The sequence below is a fragment of the Ambystoma mexicanum genome, chromosome 1q (assembly GCF_040938575.1).
Source record: "Ambystoma mexicanum isolate Mex_15411 chromosome 1q, UKY_AmexF1_1, whole genome shotgun sequence".
Lineage (NCBI taxonomy): Eukaryota > Metazoa > Chordata > Amphibia > Caudata > Ambystomatidae > Ambystoma > Ambystoma mexicanum.
This window is the reverse complement of record NC_090922.1, coordinates 138,243,236-138,264,278: the sequence shown is the minus strand read 5'-3', so window position 1 is coordinate 138,264,278 and position 21,043 is coordinate 138,243,236. Positions and strand designations below refer to the sequence as shown.

General features: G+C 48.4%; 1 protein-coding gene across 2 annotated transcripts in view; it reads right to left on the bottom strand.

The window, feature by feature from the left end:
- ATP2C2 (ATPase secretory pathway Ca2+ transporting 2) overlaps nucleotides 1-20,741 on the bottom strand; it is a 565,565-nt gene extending 544,824 nt beyond the window's left edge. The window contains exon 1 of one of the 2 annotated variants that reach the window (XM_069636233.1): nucleotides 18,548-20,741. In XM_069636233.1, the coding sequence (XP_069492334.1) occupies nucleotides 18,548-20,578 (2,031 nt within the window). In that variant the 5' untranslated portion in view covers nucleotides 20,579-20,741. The remainder of the gene's footprint in view (nucleotides 1-18,547) is intronic. The other variant, XM_069636231.1, reaches the window with a different exon arrangement.
- Nucleotides 20,742-21,043: the final 302 nt, after the last annotated feature.

Here is a 21,043-nt window from a genome sequence, read left to right as displayed (position 1 = left end):
TTTAAACCTGGTGAAAGCATGCAGCTTCTGTAGCAATCCATTGTAGATGTCTACCGCAATCAATAATTGTGGGAGACATTTACTTTTTCACTACATGTCTGGAAAAGTGTAAAAGAATAAGGTTTACTTTTCCACTGTGCACAATTGCCTGGAGGGGACCTTCTGCATAAAAATGCAAATGGAATTGCTCCTGTCTATGGAATTCAGGATTCAAAACAACGCCCATACTCCTTTTGATCAACAGGTTTCCAAATGATTTATACATCATTAGGTTGGTTTATCAAGTGACTTGTGCCCTTTTAAAGTCATCTGTATAAGACACAGTATCATTGTAGGGCTTCAAACCTAAAGATTATAATTGTAATTGATTATTTATAACGTGCTTAATACCCAGCGGTTTCTAAGCGCAGAACCGGGGATCGAACTCGTGTTGCTGCGCGTCATCTTGCTTCCAAGGCGAGCGTGTTGCCCCTGAGAAATCCTCCCGAGACAATGAAACATAAATACATTTATTTAGCAACTTGATCTGGGGCAAGACGCAGTCAAGTACCTGAATTTAATGTTACGCTCAAAGTACAGATTCGCCACTTAACCAAAATGTGTGATTCTGGCCAAAAATGTAATCTCACTGTGCTTTGGCTGCCCAAATGAGATGCCCCTTGAAGTGTTTGAGTTTGCTGTGGACGTTGTTCCAAAACCGTTTCATTCTTAGTGTAATAGGTAAATGTTGGTATTATATATATATATATTTTTTTTTAAATAATCAGTGACCCTTCATATTCACAATACAAATAAGCAAATGTTTTTTCCAAATGTGTTTGTCACCCTCAGGATATTGGTTACATTTCCAGTTGCAGTTAAATCCGGTCTCTGTCTCATGTATAACAGCACCCCTCACCCTCAGCTCAATTAAAAACGTGCAGGAAAAATGAAGCAACAAAAATCAAGTTTTGTGTTTCAAAATTTCATTTTTTGAGCCACAAAACGTCCAATTCCATGCGGCAGTATTTTGAGGGGTGGGAGTCTGGGGTCTCTCTCACACAAGAAGATGCTGAAGCCCCAACCTCCTCCTCTGCTGCCTGATGGGAGGAGCTAGTGTTCAGGGAGGCAATGTGAGTGCTAAAGCTGAAATGGAAGAAGGGCTAAGGTCCCTCCTCGCAGAGGAGAAGGTGTATATTCTTCATTGCTCCTAGGCAAGGCTAAAACATGTCGAGTGTGCCTGGTAGTGGGGGCAAAGAGGAAAGGTGATAAGGGGGAGCAGATGGAAAGTGAGTGGGGAGATGGAAGGTGATGGGGGTGGATAGAAAGGGGAGAGCAGATGTTAATTGAAGCTAGGAAAATGGGAGGTTGCCATGCTATTTTTCTTGCTTCCCGGACTTTCATGCATAGATCTTCAATAAAAGATACACACCTTTTATTCTTAAGGCAAGTTTAATTGGGAGTCAACGGTCAGGCTCCTATTCGGGCGTTTGCAGTGTCCAGTTTTCATATTTCATGCTGTGGCAAAGGCAGTTCTCCTTATGGGGAAGGGGAGAGCGGCTGGAAGGGGGAAGGAGTGAGGGGTTTATGGAAGGAGAAGAGGGAGGCTAGCAGAAGATTTGACGAAGGGTATGGAAGAGCCTGAGATTTGGGAAGGGATAAGTGGATTTTCCACTGAACAAATTGTGTAATTTTGGGCAAGTCACTTTATGGCAACAAAACCTGGCGAGTTGCCCAAGCTGTTTCCAGCCTTTGTCACATACCTAAATGCAAAACTGCACCAGTGGAAACAGCTTAACAACATGGAAGAATGGTCCCTAAAGTTCATCATCGCTGCACCCGCGATAGCCAATAACTTCACCCACCCTAAGCTCTGCCTCTACAGTCCACTTACGCAGTCCCTCTGGCAATTTAGCCTGCAGGGCCCTTTGCATTAATCTGCCTCTGCCCAAAAAGTAACAAATACCATGGCCGTTGCCACCATGAAGTCAAGTGGGCGTGTCCCAGATCGGGCCGGCATTCTTTAACCGCGTCGCATCATTTTGCAAAGGCAGTGCATTGCCCTTTCTACCAAAGTAGTTTCAATGAATATTACATGCTTTTTGCTAAATGAATGCAATGTAATATCCCTTTCAAGATATACACATACAGGAATATTCAAATGTCACGGCCATGATAGGCCTTCAGTACCCACAAAACACAAAAAAAAGGGTTCTGGACTGAAAAAGAATTCTCTTTAAGTAAGATGTGTGCCTCAAGGTTGGAAGAAGCCGCATAGTGAAGAAATCCAAGTTACGAGAATGCACTGTACATTCAGCAGAAAGAGAACACGTGCGTGAACCCGAGGTGGAAGTCTAATACACATCATTGGTATGCCAGGCCTGTAGTTCACATGGTTTCTTTAAGTGCATATATCCCTTTATAGGACATCCGGATACATAGAACAGGAATTACAAGGACTAAGACATATAACCCACTCACCCTATGCTCAAATCTCTGCATATTGAACTCACACGACAATATCCACACAACCATCTTCTCGCTCAGCAAACCGCATGCACGTCACCACACCGCAACAACAAGCAAAAACATAAACCACACCAACAGCACACGAGGTCTCGCATCGGTCCGATATTCACACCAAAGCTCCGCGCGCAGAGAAAACCGAACTGAAGCTGTGAACAGCACACCACCTTCTCACTTTCCTACTCCCTCTTCACCCAACCAACACATTCCCGCCTTCTCGTTTGCAGATCCGCCCAAGCGCCTGGGGATCAATTCCGTTGGCGACAGTGCGCGGTACAAATACCTTTAACATTAACCTTTAGTACACAGGTTCATGATATGCGTCCGAAACGAGCCACATCTAGAATGAGCTCGGGACAATCTTGCTCCGCTGCCCATTTCCTAAGGCACGGCAAGACCGAGACACACACACAGCAGCTGTGGCTCTGCAGCCAGCACCTGAACGACTTTGCGAACGCACCCCTTTCGTTATCAGCAGTAGAGTCTTACGCGTGATGGCACAGTTCCAACGGAGAGTTCCACATATAGCACCAGTTACTTAGCAAATCTGCGACACTAAATTGAAGACTTTTCAGGCTTGCATTATTTTGCATTCTAGGACGTCTAGTTTCACCAATCGAATATGAAAAATAAACAGCAGTCTTCGACTTACCATGTTTCTATAAGGATTGATACCTGATATTTCTTTACAATGCAATTTGTGTATTTTGTAAGTAAATGCTAAAAGCCATCATGATCGTATGCCTTTGAAGGCAAAACTTAGACATTTGCACCAAGTGAAGATTGGAAGGCATGTGGTAAAGTGCCTAAATTGCAGAGTGTATCGAAATCCCTGCTTCATGGTTTACCAAAGGTGTGTGACCCCAAACGAATCACGAAATCACCCTCTGATTTAAATGAAAAAACAGAGAACTTAGATCAAGTTCACACTATTTGAAAAAAAAGACATCCTTATACTAAGGAAAATGTCGTTATTTTAGGGAGAAAATGGTCTATCCTTGTGGTCCTCTTTTAGTGGCCTCGGGACAGTCACCAATAATTCCATTGGTGTAGCATTGGCCCTCTCAATCCCAGATCACTTGATGCGACTTCCAGAAACCTTGCTGGCGCTAAATGGAATTGCAATTGTACTCTGGCTGACCTGGTGAGGAGAATCAAATCTTTGAATAGCTCACGTGCTGCAGGCCCGGATGGGACCTGCAGAGCGTTCATAAAAATTAATCCTGTACTGTGGGCACATGCACTGCCTTAAACATAAGGCCGGTAGGGACACCTGTCTAATTCCAGGTGTCTTGGAAAGACAGCAAAATGGTCCCCATCTACAAGAAGGAGTGCCGAAAGGATCCTAAGAACTATCGAATGGTAGCAATGCTGGACATACCCTCAAACCTTTTTGCACAGGTGTTATCACAAGAACAGAGGACCTGGATGCTTTCGATTAACATACTAGCATTCAATCAGACTGGATATCACCCAATGTCGAGTACGCTGGGTAACCTCCTTGCCCCCCATTATGCAGCATGCCTGGTCTTGTGCACAGCAGACAGTATATGCTGCCTTTTTAAAGCAGCATTTGACACCATAATTAGGCAACGCTTTGGAATTATTTGTATTGCATGGAACATACCCGCTGCTCACCTACATCCGATTGTGCTTCTATACTCCGACACACGCGTTAGAATCAGGTTGGAGGGAACGGTGAGGGGCGTCGGAGCAGATCCACACGGGTAGGGCGGTGAAGCAGCGACGTATTCCGGCACCTAACTTATATTTAGCCAATCTAGTTGGGGCTTTGAACCTTCAGAACACTTCCGCGGTACAAAATAGCAACACCGCAGTTGAATGACTTGGCTATGCAGAGGATCTGCTTATCCTTGACTGTACACCTCAGAAATTCATTCCAGATCTGATTGTACGCCTTAGAATAGTACGCCAAACTTAATGGACTCCTATTGAGAGGACAAAGATTATGGTCTTTGCCACTCTCCCAGCCCCGCCCTCATACCAAGCCCAAGAGCCTCATCTGCAAATAAACCAGACACAGCTGGAACAAGTTGGTGTTTATAAGTACCTAGGGTTTTTGGTTGATGATAGATTGAAATGGTCCCTACATTGGCAAGCTGTTCATGCAAAAGCTATGCAATTGTTGGGAGCATTGAATAAATGTGGGCAATAAGCGGGCTTATCCTGTGAGTTTTGTGCCAACCATATTCACGAGTAAATTGTGCTGACTTATGATCTACTGGGTTGAGGTTTGGGCGTGGAAGTTTGGTGGCGTATTGGAAAGGTTGGAAGGTAAGATCTCGAGGTTGCTTTGGAAAATGCCTATGTCTCTTCCACAACAGTATTTAAGACTGGAATTCAACCTACCCTCCATCACCTCCAGGATTACCCATAAAAAACGGATGTTTCATGGGAAGCTTCTTTTCCCCCCCGAGCCTGGTACTTTGCTGTATTTGATTACTCAGGCGATCATGAATACGACGGCAGTGACTCGAGTATCTCACATAAATCAGATATTCTTGAATTACAATCCATGGGCGCCTATTTTAGGGGAGTGCCCTACGGAGAACACTGTGAAGGCTTATAAGCAGGTGGTGCAAAGAGTAGTTGTTGACTAGGACCTGAAAATGTGCTGGTTACATTGGGCACTAAAGTCAATAGTCGGAATATGACCTTAAAAGAAGTGCCACACCAAATTATATTGTTGCTTTCCCCACTGGGTTTGTTATTAGGACATATTGAAACATTATATTCAATATGGCAGCTTCATTAGAGGTCGTTGGTGCTAGGTTAGGGATCCTTCGTTCCGAGAGGTTATGAAGATTCTGCGGGGAGCGAGGTCATCGGTACTAGGTTAGGGATCCCGTTCCGAGAGGTTATGCTGATTCTGCGGGGAGCAAATAATTGAGAGGTCATCGGTACTAGGTTAGGGATCCGGTTCCGAGAGGTTATGCAGATTCTGCGGGGAGCAAATAATTGAATCTGCTCGCCATCTACACTTGGAATGTGAAAGCCTGACTATTTTGCGTAGGAAAATTGTTAAAGTCATATGATAATTTATTGATCTTAATAGGGATGTGAGGACATGAGAAGGTTTTATGGAAGGCCACGATATTCATTTAATGTATTATATGGTGAAATTTTGTTTTGAAATGTTATTGATAATTTTATTGTTTTGTATATTTTATGATGGACTTTGTACTGTGATTTTACTGTTGTAAATTGTCATGGGGATGATTTGCATGTATTTATAGTTCTATACAAAGTAATTTTATTGACAGTATTTATGCTAAATAAATACATCTAAAATGTGGACCAGTTTCTTGGGCCAAAGTGGGCCACTTTTTTGGCCAATGTGGGCCAGTTTGATAAGCCACTTCACCATGCGGCTAGTAGTTTTGACCAGCTTTACTGAATATTCTTCAAAATGCACAATTTGCAACACTTTTCTTTTTTTTTTTTTTTAAACTCGCCCTTTCCGTACTATTCAAAACGGTCTGTCACAAAAAGAACGACTTGCCATTTGCAACTGTGGGCCACTTTTTGCATTGTTACCCGAGACAATTTTATGTCCCAGTCCAACCCTGGATAAATAGTCTCACCAGCCGGTCGGTAAGTGGAGCAGAGATAGATTCTAGTACAGAGGACTAACAGCGGCAGAACCAATATTAATGTCCTACCATGTTGCTACCAGTCACTGAAGTAGTTTGGGCTACTCAGGGTACTGCCCCAAAGAAGCAGTGATACTTAGCTGTGCCCAGCCATTGCGTATTTTATTGTATGCCTTCTGCCAGTTGCAGTTTCTCGTGCTTCTGGTTCTGCAAGAGGTAGGGAAGGGGACTCACTTCGTAGCAGGCGGATCCAGGCAATGTTGATGTGTGCAGATCGGGAAAGGATGGGGTTCTCTGTGTGATGCAAGTTCTTGATAATTTGCGATCTGTCTGCAACAGTGCTTACAGTGTGCTCCAGTTCGCGAAGGCAATTGCGTTTAGGTGTGTCTGCATGCATGTCCGGGAGGTGCTAAAGGAGCATGGGGAGTTGTGTTGGTGTAGCTGAGGTGGGTTCATTGGGTGCTTCGGGAAAATTTCACATAGACACATTCCTTTGGAGGCACGCGTTCCATTGTGCAAGCGGATGGGTTGTGTGTCGCAATGTATTGTCAGGTAAGGTGAGCAGCATCATGATATATTAGTGGCTATTGTAACCATATCCTTCCCCAATCATTGCCAAATTTGATTGAATGGACGCACCATGTATGCGAGAGAATATGGGGCTATCAAAGTACACTTTAGGCCGAAACACGCAGAGAGAAAGGAACCATTCACTTTTGTTTGTTTTTGCCGAGATTGCGCAAGTGCAGGGGAGGGGGCATGCAATACATAGGATAACAGTAAAATAAATAAAGCCAATAAATAAAATAAAGCCAATAAATAAAAGTGCAGCCAGCTCGTGGCAAGTGCAAGGGTAAGTGCAGACATCGGCTGGCAAGTGCTGGTAGGGGGCTGTAGGGATACAGAACAGTCCCTGAGTGTAGGGTTGCCAGGGAGGCAGAGCAGGTGCGCAACTGGCGGGGAGGGGACCTGGGTCCGAGATCAGAGAGTGGCCAGGTAACAAGTGCAGTTTCAGCCAGGAGATCAGCAGGGGAGAGGAGGAGAGAAAGCAGAAGCAAAGAGGAAGGTCTTGAGGTGCTTCCGTAACCAGAGATGGTTCTCCTCAAGTTTCAGAGAGGCAGTGAGGCAGTTCCAGAGGGAGACTCCAGCAGAGGAAAGATCTACCACCAACTCGTTGCTTGGAGAAGCGACTGACCCGGAGGTGGATGAGCGAAGAACTCGAGAAGGAAGATATTTAGGAAGAGAGAGTTGATGGTAGTGAGGCCTCAGGCTCCAGAAGGCCTTGTGGACAATGCAGATGGTTTTTAACATTATGACAGTGCCTGCCTATCGTATGCCTACACAAAAGCCCAAACTGTTGGCTTTACCAACTGAAGTGACTGCAGCCAGATAATTAGTGGCAGCTACATAGTGCATCAAGTTTAGGGTACAGATAAGCCCAATGTATTGAATTTCTAAATTAAGCAGGAGTGTGGGAGCCCTTCTACTGAGAATGAACATGGGTCGAATACCCTGTCTACATCTGGATTACCTTGTGGGTGGGACCAGGCTGATATGCAAATGTTTATTTCTCTTCTGTGACGGGTGCAGTGAGCTAAAATGTGGAGATAGACCATTCCAAATGGAAGAAATTCCATAGAGAAGGTTATTTGAACCATGTTCATTCTCAGTAAAAGGGCTCCCACACTCTTCCGGAGTATTACATTTCTATTTTGCTGAATTACAGTACAAATTTAGGTTTTGTATGGTTAAGGTTGAAATTGTGTAGTGATTCCTAATTAACATTAAAGGTGGCACCTGCCATAGCTGAATTGAGTTCCTGTTCTATTCATGTAGGAAAATAACATGATTACTTAGCCACACTGTTGGGAGCCCTAAGCAGCTCTAATTTCATACCAGTCACAACAGGTCTAAGTTGTGTTTGTAACGGTGTGCTTTATTCTAAATGATAATTTACACAGAACACTAATAAACATGTTCTAAAGACATGTGTGTTATATACTATCATGTTTAACTTGCATGTACAGATGCATCAAAGATTTCCATTTATCAATATATCTATATCTATATCCGGGATGAGTCTAGTGACATTTTTTTTATAAATTCAGGCAATGTCTGCTCACGAGCTAAGGTCCAATGAAGATTGCACACCAACGGCCACGCCTTACCGCATGCCCTCCTAAACCCCACGCCCTCTGCCGAACCACTCCCCAGTTTTTGGATGCAGCCAGAGTACCACTCGTTCCATGTCTCCACCTCCACCGTTAGCATAGCCCCACGGGGAGGCACTTATTTTCTCAGACACAGCCTGATTATGAGGTTATGTTAGCAACTTTATAATCTCATTCAGCAGTTGTCACACAATAAGCAACAGGGTGCACTGGCCACATTCCCTTCCACTTATGTCGGCACATTATTCATGAGCTTGATAACCCACGAGACATCATGGCGATAGTTATCATTTTCATTGAAAGCAATGAGTCGAAAGTTGCCATTGCTGGCTGCTTGTGCTGGCCACGCCCACACACTGCTCCAGGCCTCCTACATAACACTGGCACTCCTCCCCAACTTCAATATGCAGCAACACTACAACATTAGTGTGGGTTGGCAACAAGAGGACAGTCATCAGCCAGCAGTACCAACACAGGGGAAAATCCAGGGAGTATGTCAATGGCTAAGGAGTGCCCACACAAACGTCAACCTGTACACAAAGGATTTACTGCAATGTTTGACAGACAGGTTTAAGAGTTCAGTAATCGTTTTTCCTGCATTTGTGAATCAATTAAATCAAGAAGGAAAGCAGGTTTGCTCGTTTTTCTGAGGCTAGATAGTCAACGTGTTCCAATTGCCACCTATACAATCCAAGCAAAATTTTAACAATGATGATGTGTTTAAAGAAGCACTTGTCTTAACTAGTATGTTATGGTATTTTATGTTTGGAATCCGCAAATTGCCCATCTGCCACGGCTGGTCCATCCATCACCCAAAATAGCCAGTGGTAGTTGAAGCATTAACCCTTAATATGCAGGCTCTGTGGAGGAATAATCATGGGTGTTGGCAGCAGTGGGCCGGGAATTGCTGGCCCAACGCATGTGCGCTAGAAAATATTTGAGCCCTGGAACTTTATTTTTTATAAATTAAGCATTGTGGCAGGTCCTAGAAGTACAAGGGGCACAGAAACCATGGGAAACACTCAGGACATAAGCGAGGACAGTGCAACCAAGAGAGGTACACAAGATAGGAGCGTACTGGACAGGAGCCCTTTAAAAATGGGAACAGAAGTGAATGTACTCACTATACCAGAGTACCTGCTTAATTTTGAAAAGTGCCGGTACTCAGGCTTGGACTGGCACATAGGGCAGTGCCCGAAGGGTCGGCCCAACATTTGAATGTGGGCCCGTTTTTGGGGGTGAAAGTGGACCAGTTTGATGAGTTAATGCGCCAATGTTATAATCAAAATATGCTTTAAATGAACTATTTACAATCAAATTTTACCAAAAACTCAATTTTGGGTAGTACTCAAGCCATCTCCCGAAACGTAATGAATTTGAGCTCATGAGTTTGGGCTCATTTTACCATTGGTGTCGGGACAATTTTACGTGCCAGTCCGACCCTGCCAGTACCCATTCATTAAAAGCAGAGACGTATTTATGGGAGGGCAAAAGAGGCACTGGCCCCGGGCCCCCACCTTGGAGGGGGGGCGCCTCATGGCTGCCTGGTCTAGAGAAATCTGTTTCCATTGTTCACCAAACATAAACGGCACACGTCAGGATATTTGATAGCATGCTGCTGAGGCCAAACCTATTGCCTGCCTGCTATTGACAGTTACATTCTGCTCCGATTAATTCATCCTGCGATGTTTTATGTGTTCACTTTGGTGTACAGTGTTTGTGCATTCACTATGGCACCACTCCTGCAGCATTCTCACCTTTCTGTGGGGGATCAGATTGATTATGTGCAATAGCCAAAGTTGAAATTCATATTGATCCATTCAATTCCTGGGATGGTTCAGAAGATAGCTCAGTGTGATAAACACTCATTGCATAGATCCGTGTTCATATGCAAGATTACAGAATTCAGCCTTTACTATGTCTATGATTGATAAACTGCATGTATGTGTACTTTGTTTTGTAGCACATCAGGTGCTATCATCAGCAATGTACCTGCACCAGATAGCGGTCACTATAAAAACAAACGTAGCATCAATATGGTGAAGGTCTAGGAATCAGTTTCTTCAGACAGGTGGTTGTAAAATCAAGGCAGCCTTCCCTAATGAGCATAAAGTGTTAGTCTGGTGATGTGATTAGCTAATCAAATTCAAGACTGTGCAACCAAGGCGTTCCTTCCCGTATTCTGGCTTTGCCAGCAGACAATAGAGTGATCCTGGACAAATCATTTTATATCACTGACCACTTGCTGTGTTCTGTGAAAAGATGTTAACCCTTCACCTGATCTTTCCTTTTATATACTCCATTTCATTGGAAGGGGTTCTAGTCAGAAGAAGGTGGACCGATATTGCAGGCCTTTAGCAAGCCTATTTACGGACTGCTCAGTTGACACACAAAAACTGTTTGCTTTTCTATACCAATCAAAGGTTTATCTGCACGTTTATAAATAAACAATTGCACAAGCCTTTATTTTTGGCATATTTAAAGAGCTTTAAAATACGAAAGAGAATACCAGATACAATCTGTTAAAATCACATCAGTTAGAATGCCGGTACTTATACACTTCCCTTGATGGAGAGAACAAAGCTAGAAGCCTCCCCATTTGGCATAATATGCTTCTATAACTTTGTTTTTTGGTTATGTGATTTGTGTATGTTCCAAGTCAGTTTCGATAAAATTGGTTTGTTTTTCCATGATAAGAACTGGAAAATCAAGTTGTAAAGTGCAGAAATTGCAGAATGGGTGCAATTCCCTGCGTCACATTTTAACCAATGTGTGATCCCAATCTCATTTAAACTCATAATGCCTAACCTGTCAAAATCACTTGTCCTAATCCTTTCAAAAGTGCCACGACAGTGATTTCACTATCAGGGTGTGATCTTCAAAAATGCCTCACTCATGCTTTCACTGGCTATAGTGTTGCTTCCTCAATAATAATAGTGAGCATTTATTTAAATGCACACCACAACCACTTGCCTTGCTTTTCTCTCTAATGGAAACACTACTTGAAATCCTTGCCCCTCTTCTAATCACAGCCTATCTGGATATGGACACCTTCCTGGAGCTTCCAATCTTCACCCACTCTGTATTCTATGGGATGTTTATCTTTTTCCTGGTTTCCAATTGGTCTCCTGTGTCCATGATTGAACACTTTTGCATTCATTGAGGCAGCAGTCTATTCAGGATTATGTGCAACTTTTTCATATGATCTGTGTTCTGCATTTATACTATTTATTTTATCCATATCCATTTATTGTGCATTTGTAAGGCGCTGATACATTAAGTAAATTATGTTTCAAAGCGCCCACAGGGCAACGGGGAGGGAACATGGGAACGAAAGGCAAATATAACAATGAAGAAAGAGAGGTGGTACTACTAGGCCTTGTGCGCATTCAGAACGTGCAAGTGCAGAGAGAGAGAGAGAGAGAAGGGACATGGGGGGAGGGGTAAGTGCTAGGAGTTCCATGGAGGGAAGTGCTAGGGTGTAAATTGCAAGCAGCTGTTAAGTGCCTGGCAGAGGTCACTTGGTAAGAGTGGTCAAGTGCCAATACAATAAGTGCAGGCCTGTGAGACAGCACAGTTCAATGGGTGCCCAAAGGCAAGTGCTGGGAGTGGGCGGAGGCTGAACGTGATGTGAGGGGTGGTAGGACCCAGAAGGACACATAAGGACCCTGGTCTCCAATTTCAGCGACTGTGGGGTTTAGCAAGGGTGCAAGAAGGGGAAGGAGAAGGTATAAAGGAAAGTCTTGAGGGGCTTTCAGAATTTGAGGTGATACCACTCAAGACGGAGAGGCTGTTCCAGAGGAGAGAGCCAGCCGAGGAAAGAGATCGGCCACCAGCTCGCTGTTTAGAGAAGCGCTTCACACGCAGAGGGTTGGCGCCGAAGGAGCATAAAGATCTGGAGGGAGAGCATTTGGTGAGACCCAGTTGTAAATCATGTGGTCCCCGGCCCCAGACAGCCTTATGGATGATGCAGAGGGATTTGAATTTGATCCTTGCAGCAACTGGGAGCCAGTGGAGAGATTTTAGGGATGGAGAGATGCAGTTCCTAGTCTTGAGGGCAAGGATAAGCCTTGCAGCCCGATTCGGGATAAGATGGAGGGGACGTAGAGAGGAAGAGGGTAGATTAAGGATGAGTCTGTTGCAGGAGTCCAGCCCAGAGAGTACCAGAGCTCTAGAGGCATTGAGATTCTGGGGAAGGATGAGGAAAGGAAGGATACATTTGAGGAGGTGGAGTTGAAAGTGGGCCTTCTTGGCAAGGTCCTGGATGTGTGGGAGGAAGGAAAGATCAGAGTCGAAGATGACTCCAAGGTTTATGGCTTCAGATGAGGGAGAAGGGAGAGAGCCCATAGGGGGTGGCCAGATTGAAGGGAAGAAAGAGTGAGCAGTAGTCTCAATGGGAAGGATCTCAGTCTTGTGGCATTGAGGGGGTGATCATTGGAGGCACACCAGGACTGGATGGCAGATAGGAATGATGGAGGAGGTAAGGAGAGGATCAGAGGGAAGTTTGAAGAAGAGTTGTGCATCATCTGCATAACAATTGAAGTAAGGGGAGTAAGTGGAAATTAGGTGTGCAAGCAGAGCAAGATATATTTAAAGAGCCTGGGAGAAAGGTTGGAGCCTTGAGGAATGCCACAGGTGGAGATAGAGGTGGGAGAGGAGAAAGGGCACAGGATAACCTGGGAGGGACAGTCAGTGAGGAAGGAGGTTAGCCAGTCCGGTGCCCGCTTCAAGATACCAAGGGTTTTGTGGGGCCATTGACTGTATCAAATGCAGAGGAGAGATCAAGTAGAATGAGAACGTCAGGAGATTTAGAATCAAGAGATGTGAGCAGTTCTTCATGGTGTCCAACAGAGCAGCTTCCGTGCCTCTGGATGCTAGGAATCCAGATTGATGGTCATGAAGGAAACCAGCAAGCTCAGTATGTTGAGTCAGTTGGGGAAATGCCAGCTTCTCCAAGTGTTTCCCAAGGAAGGGGATGATAGAGATGGGGTTTTAGTTAGCCAGATACGTGCGGTCGGCAGAAGGTTTTTTCAGGGGGAGATGCACAAGAGAGTGCTTGGGGGAAGAGGGGAAAGACCCAGTAGCAAGCGAGTAATTGGAAGTGTAGGGGCAAAAGAGCCGATATTGTCTTTAATAGTTCTGGAAGAACAGGCTGAGACTCATTTTGAAGGAGACCCTCATAGTCAGACAGCTCTAGTGTCCTCATTGGATGTGATAGGAGAGAAAGGCAGAAGGAGGATGGGAGACAATAGGTGGCAGAGAATGGGAGGGGGAGAAGAGAGTTCTCAGGATGTCCTGAGTTTTTGCAGTGAAGTGTGTGGCCAATGCATTGCAGAGGGCCTGAGAGGCAAGAGGCCAGGTGGATACTGCAGAAGGGTTGGCTAGTTCCTTGCAGATTTTAAAGAGTTCAGCCGTGTTGTTGGGTGCACCAGAAATGTGTGCCTGGATGTGTGCCCTTTTCTTGGAACGAATGTGGAGAGGCAGTATTGCCTTTAGAGAAGGCAACAGGCCAGTTTGTCAGAGGTGAGGCTAAGGTCTGCCACTTCCATTCTGCAGCTCTGCACTTGCATTTCAGGGCTGCAAGTTCCGAATTGTACCAGGTGTTAGGCTTTGTGGCATGTTTCAGGTGGATCCTCAAGACCTTGGCAAGAATGTTGAGTGTTGGTGATGGCAAGAGGGCGGTTGCTGAAAGCGGAGTCAGTAGTAGAGTCTGCAGTGGGAGGAGAGGGGCAGTGAAGGTGGATGCGAAAGCAGCCACACTCGTTTCATTGGGAGGATGTCCATGAATGAGGTTGGCAGAGCTGGGGAGGAAGTGTGGTCAGACAGCAGAGAGGAGCCAGGTGAGAGGAGAGGAGAGAGTGGTCTGTCCAGGAGAGTGGGGTGGTGAGTGGGGCAGAGAGCAAAAGATCAGTGTGGATTAAGGCATCGAGAGTGTCTGCAGCCGACTGGGTAGGACCAGAGTGGAGAATGGAGAGTGAAAGTGAGAGCGAGAGCGAGGTGCAGAGGTCACAGAAGAGAGTAGACACCGTGATTGAGGAGTAGACACAGTGATGGAGGAGTCAAGGTGGATATTGAAGTCACCCAGCAGGAGCTTAGATGTAGATGTGAGGAGAGAGGAGGAGAAATCAGCCCATTCTGACAGGAACAGGGCGATAGAGCCAGGTAGCCTGTAGATAGTGGCAATGGGGGAAAAGTGGGAGAGATGACCAGCTTAAAGACCAGGCTCTCGAAGGAGGAGTATTACTGGGTCGGTATGAGGTGAGAAGGGGCCTACTCAGGGACGATCAGGGCAACCCAACCACTGGCACCGTTAGGATGAGACTTGGAGATGATATTGTAGCCATAATGGAGAAGTGAGTCAAAAGCAGTGACTGAGCCGTCATTGAACCACGTCTCGGTAAGAGCAAGGATATCGAGATCAAGGTCTAGATGTCGGCAAAGTGTTTGATGATGGAGCGAGCATTAAGCATGGCTAGCTGCAGCAGGTCACTGCCTTTCAAGTTTTTCTTATGAGGGGTACAGGGGCGTGGCACACCAGTCGGAGGAGGGGGTCAGAAAGAGGAAGAAATGTCCGGTGTACCTTCGTTGTGGCTGTCATTTATGAAAAGTGCCCTGTACGTATGCGAGAACACACCTGCTCCTGGTTCATCATGCTTATTACAGCAATAATGAATAGGGTAAAGCAGTGGTCTTCAAACTTTTTTGGCCAGGGCCCCCCTGAGCAAAATTTGGGCAGGTCGGGACCCCCCAGAAATGCCAAATGGACAGTATATATTGCGCGCCGTCACCTGCTCCCATCAAAGTCGCTGGGCTCCCTCATCCCACTCCTACCCAGTCGCTGGTCTCTCCCCACCCCATCACACACCCAGGGCTCTCCCCACTCTGCTCCCATCACTATCCCATGGTTCCCGCCCATTGTGCTCCCACCATAGTCCCTCGGTTCCCCCATCCCGTTCCCAACACAGTCTGAGGGCCAGTGGCGGCTGGTGAATCTTTTTTAAGTGGAGGGGCATTAAGGGGAGGTTCGGGGGGGTTTCCCCCTGTGAATTTTTTTTTAAATAATAGGTTAAAATGTTGCATTGTAGAGCATACTTTTAACAAAAAATGGGTAAATAGCCAAACAGTTTGCAATTGTTGCTGGGAGTCCAGGGGGCAGGCATTGATATTTTATTTCTATCGTGCTCGTACACAAGTGTTTCAGAGCGTGACAAGGCAAGGGAGGGGAACAGAGGAGAATAAAACAGCGATCTTACTAGGCCCAGTGACATTGAGAACGCGCAAGTGTGAGGGGAAAAGTGCATGGAAGGGGGGAGAAGTGGAAAGTGCGAAGCAGAGGAGAAACAGATAAATAACAATAAATAAATAATAAAGGCAACAAACAGTGGTAGTGCAGCCAGCAATTTGCAAGTGCTACGTTTAAGGCAGCAGACAGGGTAGGTCTGATAAGTGCAGGAAGAAAGATGGTTCTCCTCAAGTTTTAGAGTGGCAGGGCGCTGTTCCAGAGGGAGGCCCCAGCCGAAGACGGAGATCTACCCCCAGCTCGTTTCTTTGATAAACGACTGACCCTGAGGGAGTTGGAGGTAGAGGAGTGAAGAGCTCGAGAGGGGAGGTATTTGCGGAGGAATAGCTGAAGGTATTTTGGACCGAGGCCCCAGAAAGCCTTGTGGACAAGGCAGAGGGTTTTGAATGATAGATGTCCGGTAAAAAAGATACCATCCCTGTCCCCTGGGCCCCACTGGTCCTAACACAATGAACATGATTATGTGTATATGCAAGGCGCTGCACATTCATACAGCAATCACTCTATCATTCACATGAGCATCCATCACCATACACTCACTCATAACGCATCCATACACATGTTTAAATAAAAACAATGAACATAAACGTACCTTCTGCATTGGCCTGTGTGTGGGTGCTGCTCCAGCTGCTCTGTCCGTATGTGCGAGGAGGCGCAGGAGCTCCCCCTCGGACATACAGACATGCAGTGCCCCAGCCAGCATTTCCAATGAGCTATGCAATGCTGGCAAAGCAAAACGCCCCAGCACTTGCATGGCTCAGTGAGCATGTGCGGCTGGGGAACTAAACTGAACTGTCAAAGGGAAACAGTGTTTCCCTTTGACAGTTCAGCCAGCCCAGGAGCACTCCATTAGCTGGATAAAGCAGCTGAGGGAGTGCTCACTGTTTCACTGGGCTGGCTCCTTAGCTCCTCCATAATGGGTGAGGGGCCACTATGCAGTTAGTAATGTTGACAATTGTTGCTGAATATATCACAATTTACTTACATTTTAACACAAAGCACCCCTTTGGGTACTATTGAAACAGTGGGCTTCATAACTACTCTGGCGGTAGCTGTGCCGGTAAAACCGGCACGGCTGCCACTGGAGTTGCATCCGGGTCTGGCACCCGCGAATGGGCAATTACTAGGTCATGCCGAGTTAGGCGGACATGATAATTGCCCTTTCGAAGGTGCCGGTAGATCCCCATTCCCATTTGAGCCCCATATGGCTCAAATGGGAAGGGGGAGCTCGGATGCACCGTTAATAACGGTGCTGGTGCATCCGACGAGCTGAGGTCAGACCTGGCGGGGGCTGTCAAGCACCCACAAGCACAACTCTTACTATGGCGGAACGGTAGCAACGGTGCCGGTAGCTTACCAGCACCGTTGTTACTGGTCCGCCATAGTAGTAATGAGGCCCAGTCTGTGACTAAAGGAATGAATATCCATTTACAACTGTGGGCCACTTTTTCATTGTTGCCTGAGACAGTTTCATGCTTCAGCCCGCCCATGTGGGCCACCCCTGCCCATTTCTTCCAATCTTAAAAAAAAAAAAAAAAAAGAAAATTCTTTTTTCATGCTGAGCTCTCAGGGCCCCCCTGGGATGCACCCGCGGACCCCTAGGGGGTCGCAACCCACAGTTTGAATACCACTGGGGTAAAGGGACTGGAAGGGAGAAGCCATGCTTATCTTGATCGCTGCAAGCCAGTATATCAATCTATCAATCTGTGGATGGTGATCGCGACGAGAGGGGCGCAACCAAATATTCAACCAAACAAATGAATAAAACAAACAAACAAACATTCAGATCCCTCAATTCCTTTGGTTCAGTGGAGAGTCCCCCCCTGACCCCCCCAGGGGTGTATGTTCCCTGGGCTCCTACAGTGCTTAAGATGGCCCTGATCGAAAGTATTGCCTTCCTGCTGAGAAGTGCTGGTACTAGATATTTCAATAGAAATAAGTGCAGGTACTCAGGACCGGCAAGTACCTGCTCATTTAAAGCACTTCTGGAGAGAAGTCCACTGACATGGCATCCAGGAAATGTGGGCAGGGCACCTAACACCCTGGAGAGCCATGCAGTGATGGGCACACAATGCCACTAGGACAGAGATGACTAGACCAAGTAGACACCACAGACTAGGGCTTGCACCACATTACCTAGACTCCCACCCACCTCAAAATAGTATTTTTGTGAAAATGAAGAAGCCCCCCAATACCATTCACGAAAGGGCCTTTTCCAAAACACAGACACGTGATTTTTGTCTCCACAGGAAAATAAAGTTTCTAGCGGGGTCTACGGTTAGCTGGCTGCCTGCATTGGTGTACGCCCCCACGGAAGGTTGGCGTGTGGTAACTCGTGGTCACTTGAGCAGAGCACAGCCCGAGCCTGTCCTGTGTCTACAGGCCATTTCACTGTGGGGACCGACCCTTGCGACAGGCTGCCAAACCCCACGGCACGTGGTCATAAACTTCACGCAGTCGGCAGAGCGAGAGAAGTGGTTAGGCAGCAAAGATGCGGCCCAGTTCAAGTCTGCAGTTTGGAGGCATTTTATAAGTAATGAACAAGCGACGAGACCAAAATAAAACACCCATGTGGGTTTCATGGCGTATGTCTAACACGTGGGAGAGGGCGAGCGGTCCCCCACCCCCTTACTACCCAAGGAGCGTTCCCTTCACGTGCCACCTCCACCCACACACAGGGTGCCAAGCTACCCCCCCTCTTGATGTCCATCATTACCCGACCCCCCCCCCCCTTCTCCCCACCAACCCGACTAAAGCCTCCTTTGGGAGCTGCAGTACACCCCTCCCTCTTCAGTGCCAGGTCATCACCTGAGAGAGCCACACTCCAGCCCCTCAAGTGCACCCTCACGGCCCTCCCCTCCCCCCAGAACTCCTTGTGTAGGAGCGGGAGAGGGGTTCTGCTCTCAGTCCCCCCAACTACCTCAGTCCCTCCCCCGCTTCCTTAAGCCCCTCCTCACCTCCTCGTGGAGCTCTCCGTTGCCGACCGGCCGGTACTTCTGAGATCCCCGGAGGCGCGTGAGCTTCTGGAAGAGTCTGGAGAGGCGCTTCTCCCCCATCCTGGAAGGGCGGCAGCCTGCGGGGTCTGGAGCCTGGGACGGGTCACCTGCCGCCGGGTCACCTGCCGGTCCGTGTCCCTGCACTGCCGAGGCTCCATGCGGAACAGGGAGGCCGCTCAGAGCTGCACCTGTACAGGTGAGCGCCCAGCCCCCGCCCCCAGGGGCCCGCCCCGCCATGCAGCACAGCCTGCAGGGGGCTGGGCCGAGGAGGCAGTGCCCTGGGCCCCCGCCCCCAGGGGCCCGTCCTGCCACAGAGCACGCCCTGCAGGGCGCTTGCACGGCACGCGCTGGCAGGCAGTGCACCAGGTCCCCGCTGTGCACCGCGCTCCAGCCGTGCACCGGGCCACCGCCGGACACAAGCAGGCAGTGCACTCGTTCGGCACTGTGCACTGGCAGGCAATGCAATGAGTTCCGTGGGTGCGCCGGCGCCGTGTGCACCGTCTCCTGAGTGCGTGCTGGCAGCGCGGGCACGGTCTCTCCCGTGATTCTGGGAAGGGTGGGCACTGTGTCTCTTCGAAGCGCCTGCAGGGCGGGCACTGTCTCTTGGGGTGTTGCGACGGCGCCCGCAGTGTTTGTTTGCACTATCTCTCTAGTGCGCTTGGGCAGCGTGGGCACTGCCCCGTCTGTGTCTGTTTGCAGGGCCGGGGCTGTCTCCCTGGCACGCTTCGGTAGGCAGGGAACCGGCTCCCCAGTTTGAGTTTGTGGGGCGAGTCCTGTCTCGCCAGTGCGCATTGGCAGTGCTGGCACTGATGCCCTGGTGTGGGGTGGCAGGTGTGGTTCTATCCCTCCAGGGCGCATTGGCATGCTGGGCCCTGTCTGCCTGGCGCGGGGCGGCAAGTTGGGCACTGTCTCCCCGTAGTGTGTTGGCATTAGCTCTACAGCACGCACTGACAGGGTGGGCACCGTTTCTCCAGTGCACTTTATAAGCGTCTTCCCGGAGCGGGATGGCAGCTCGGGCCGTATCTCTCCAGCACACCCGGGAAAGGAGGACGCGGTCTTCCCGGGGCACGCCAGCAGGCTAGGCACCGTCGCACGCGCCGGCAGGATGGCCATTCCCCCACTTGCATTCACTGGCAGGGCGGGCACTGGTTCGGCTTGGCATGTTGGCATAGCCGTCACGGTCTCCCCTGTACAGATGAGCTGTGTAGACTCTGTCTCCCTAGAATGCATGGCCATGGGGGGGTTAAACCCGCCAGTGCTCATTGGTAGGTTGGGCAGGGGCAAGGTGGGCACTGTCTGCACGTTGCTCGTCTGCATCGGGGGCATTGTCTCTCCGTCGCCATCTGCTAGGTTGGGTGCTCTCTTCCCAATACATTCTGGTAAAGTGGGGTTCGCCGTTCTTTGGCGGTCTGGCATGGAGGGCACCCTCTCCTTTGCACCCATTGGTATGTTAGCTACTGCCATCTCTGTGCGTACAGGAAGTGTGGGCACTGTGCCCTCAGTTCCCATTGGCACTATCTTCCCTGTGCGCCTTGGAAGAGTGGGTAATGTCTCCCCAATACGCATTGGAATGGGAGGCACTAACTCCCCAGTACGTGCTGGCAGGGTGGGCACTCCCTCCCTGGTGCACGTTTCTATCTGACACACTGCCACCCCTGGGCGCATTGGTACGGCTGGCACGGTATACAATGGCAGAGGGGGGGCTAGCTCCCCGGTCATTGCTGGTAGGATGGGCATTATCTCCCCAGTTTGTGCGGGCAAGTTGGTTAATATCTCCCTGGTGCAAGCTGGCTGGGTTGGAATTACGTCTCCATCCTGAGTTGGCAGCGTCTCCCCGGCACGTAATGGCAGGACGGGCATTTTATCCCCAGCAGCCCTGGGCACGCAGGGTACTGCCTCCCTTGTGTGCGCTGGCAGGGTGGGCACCGTCTCTCCTGTACGTGCTGGCAGTGTAGGCATTAGCTCCCCAGCGCGCCCGGGCAAGGTAGGCATCGCCCTTCCTCGGGCCCCCCTGGATGCCCGCCGGGCTGTTGAAAGTTCGATTGTTAAATGGCGGTATCCGGGTACCCGGTGCAGGCCACGCTATAATCTGCTCCGGGGGTCTGCAGCTCCGCTGGCACACATCTTTATGCTACTAACAGCAGATCGGTATGAACAGCCAATCACGTGCCCGCGCACGATCTGGCAGCCAATCCCGTGCAGTCTGATGGTAAAGTTTGAGTTCCCATCAAGCTTGGTGAGAAAGCACGCTCCGCCAGCCATTGCTGCACTGACTGCATCTGGTGGCTCCCAGCCAATCGGAGCCCTGCTCTCAGGCATCATCAGCTCCTGCTTGGCAAAGCACGCCCTCCTTATAATTAGGGAACCCAATAGGAAATCATCCTCTTTGTTGTGGACAGGTGCTTTAGCAACCAATTGGCTCCGAGAACACTTGTCGGACGCCGGATGGCCAATGTG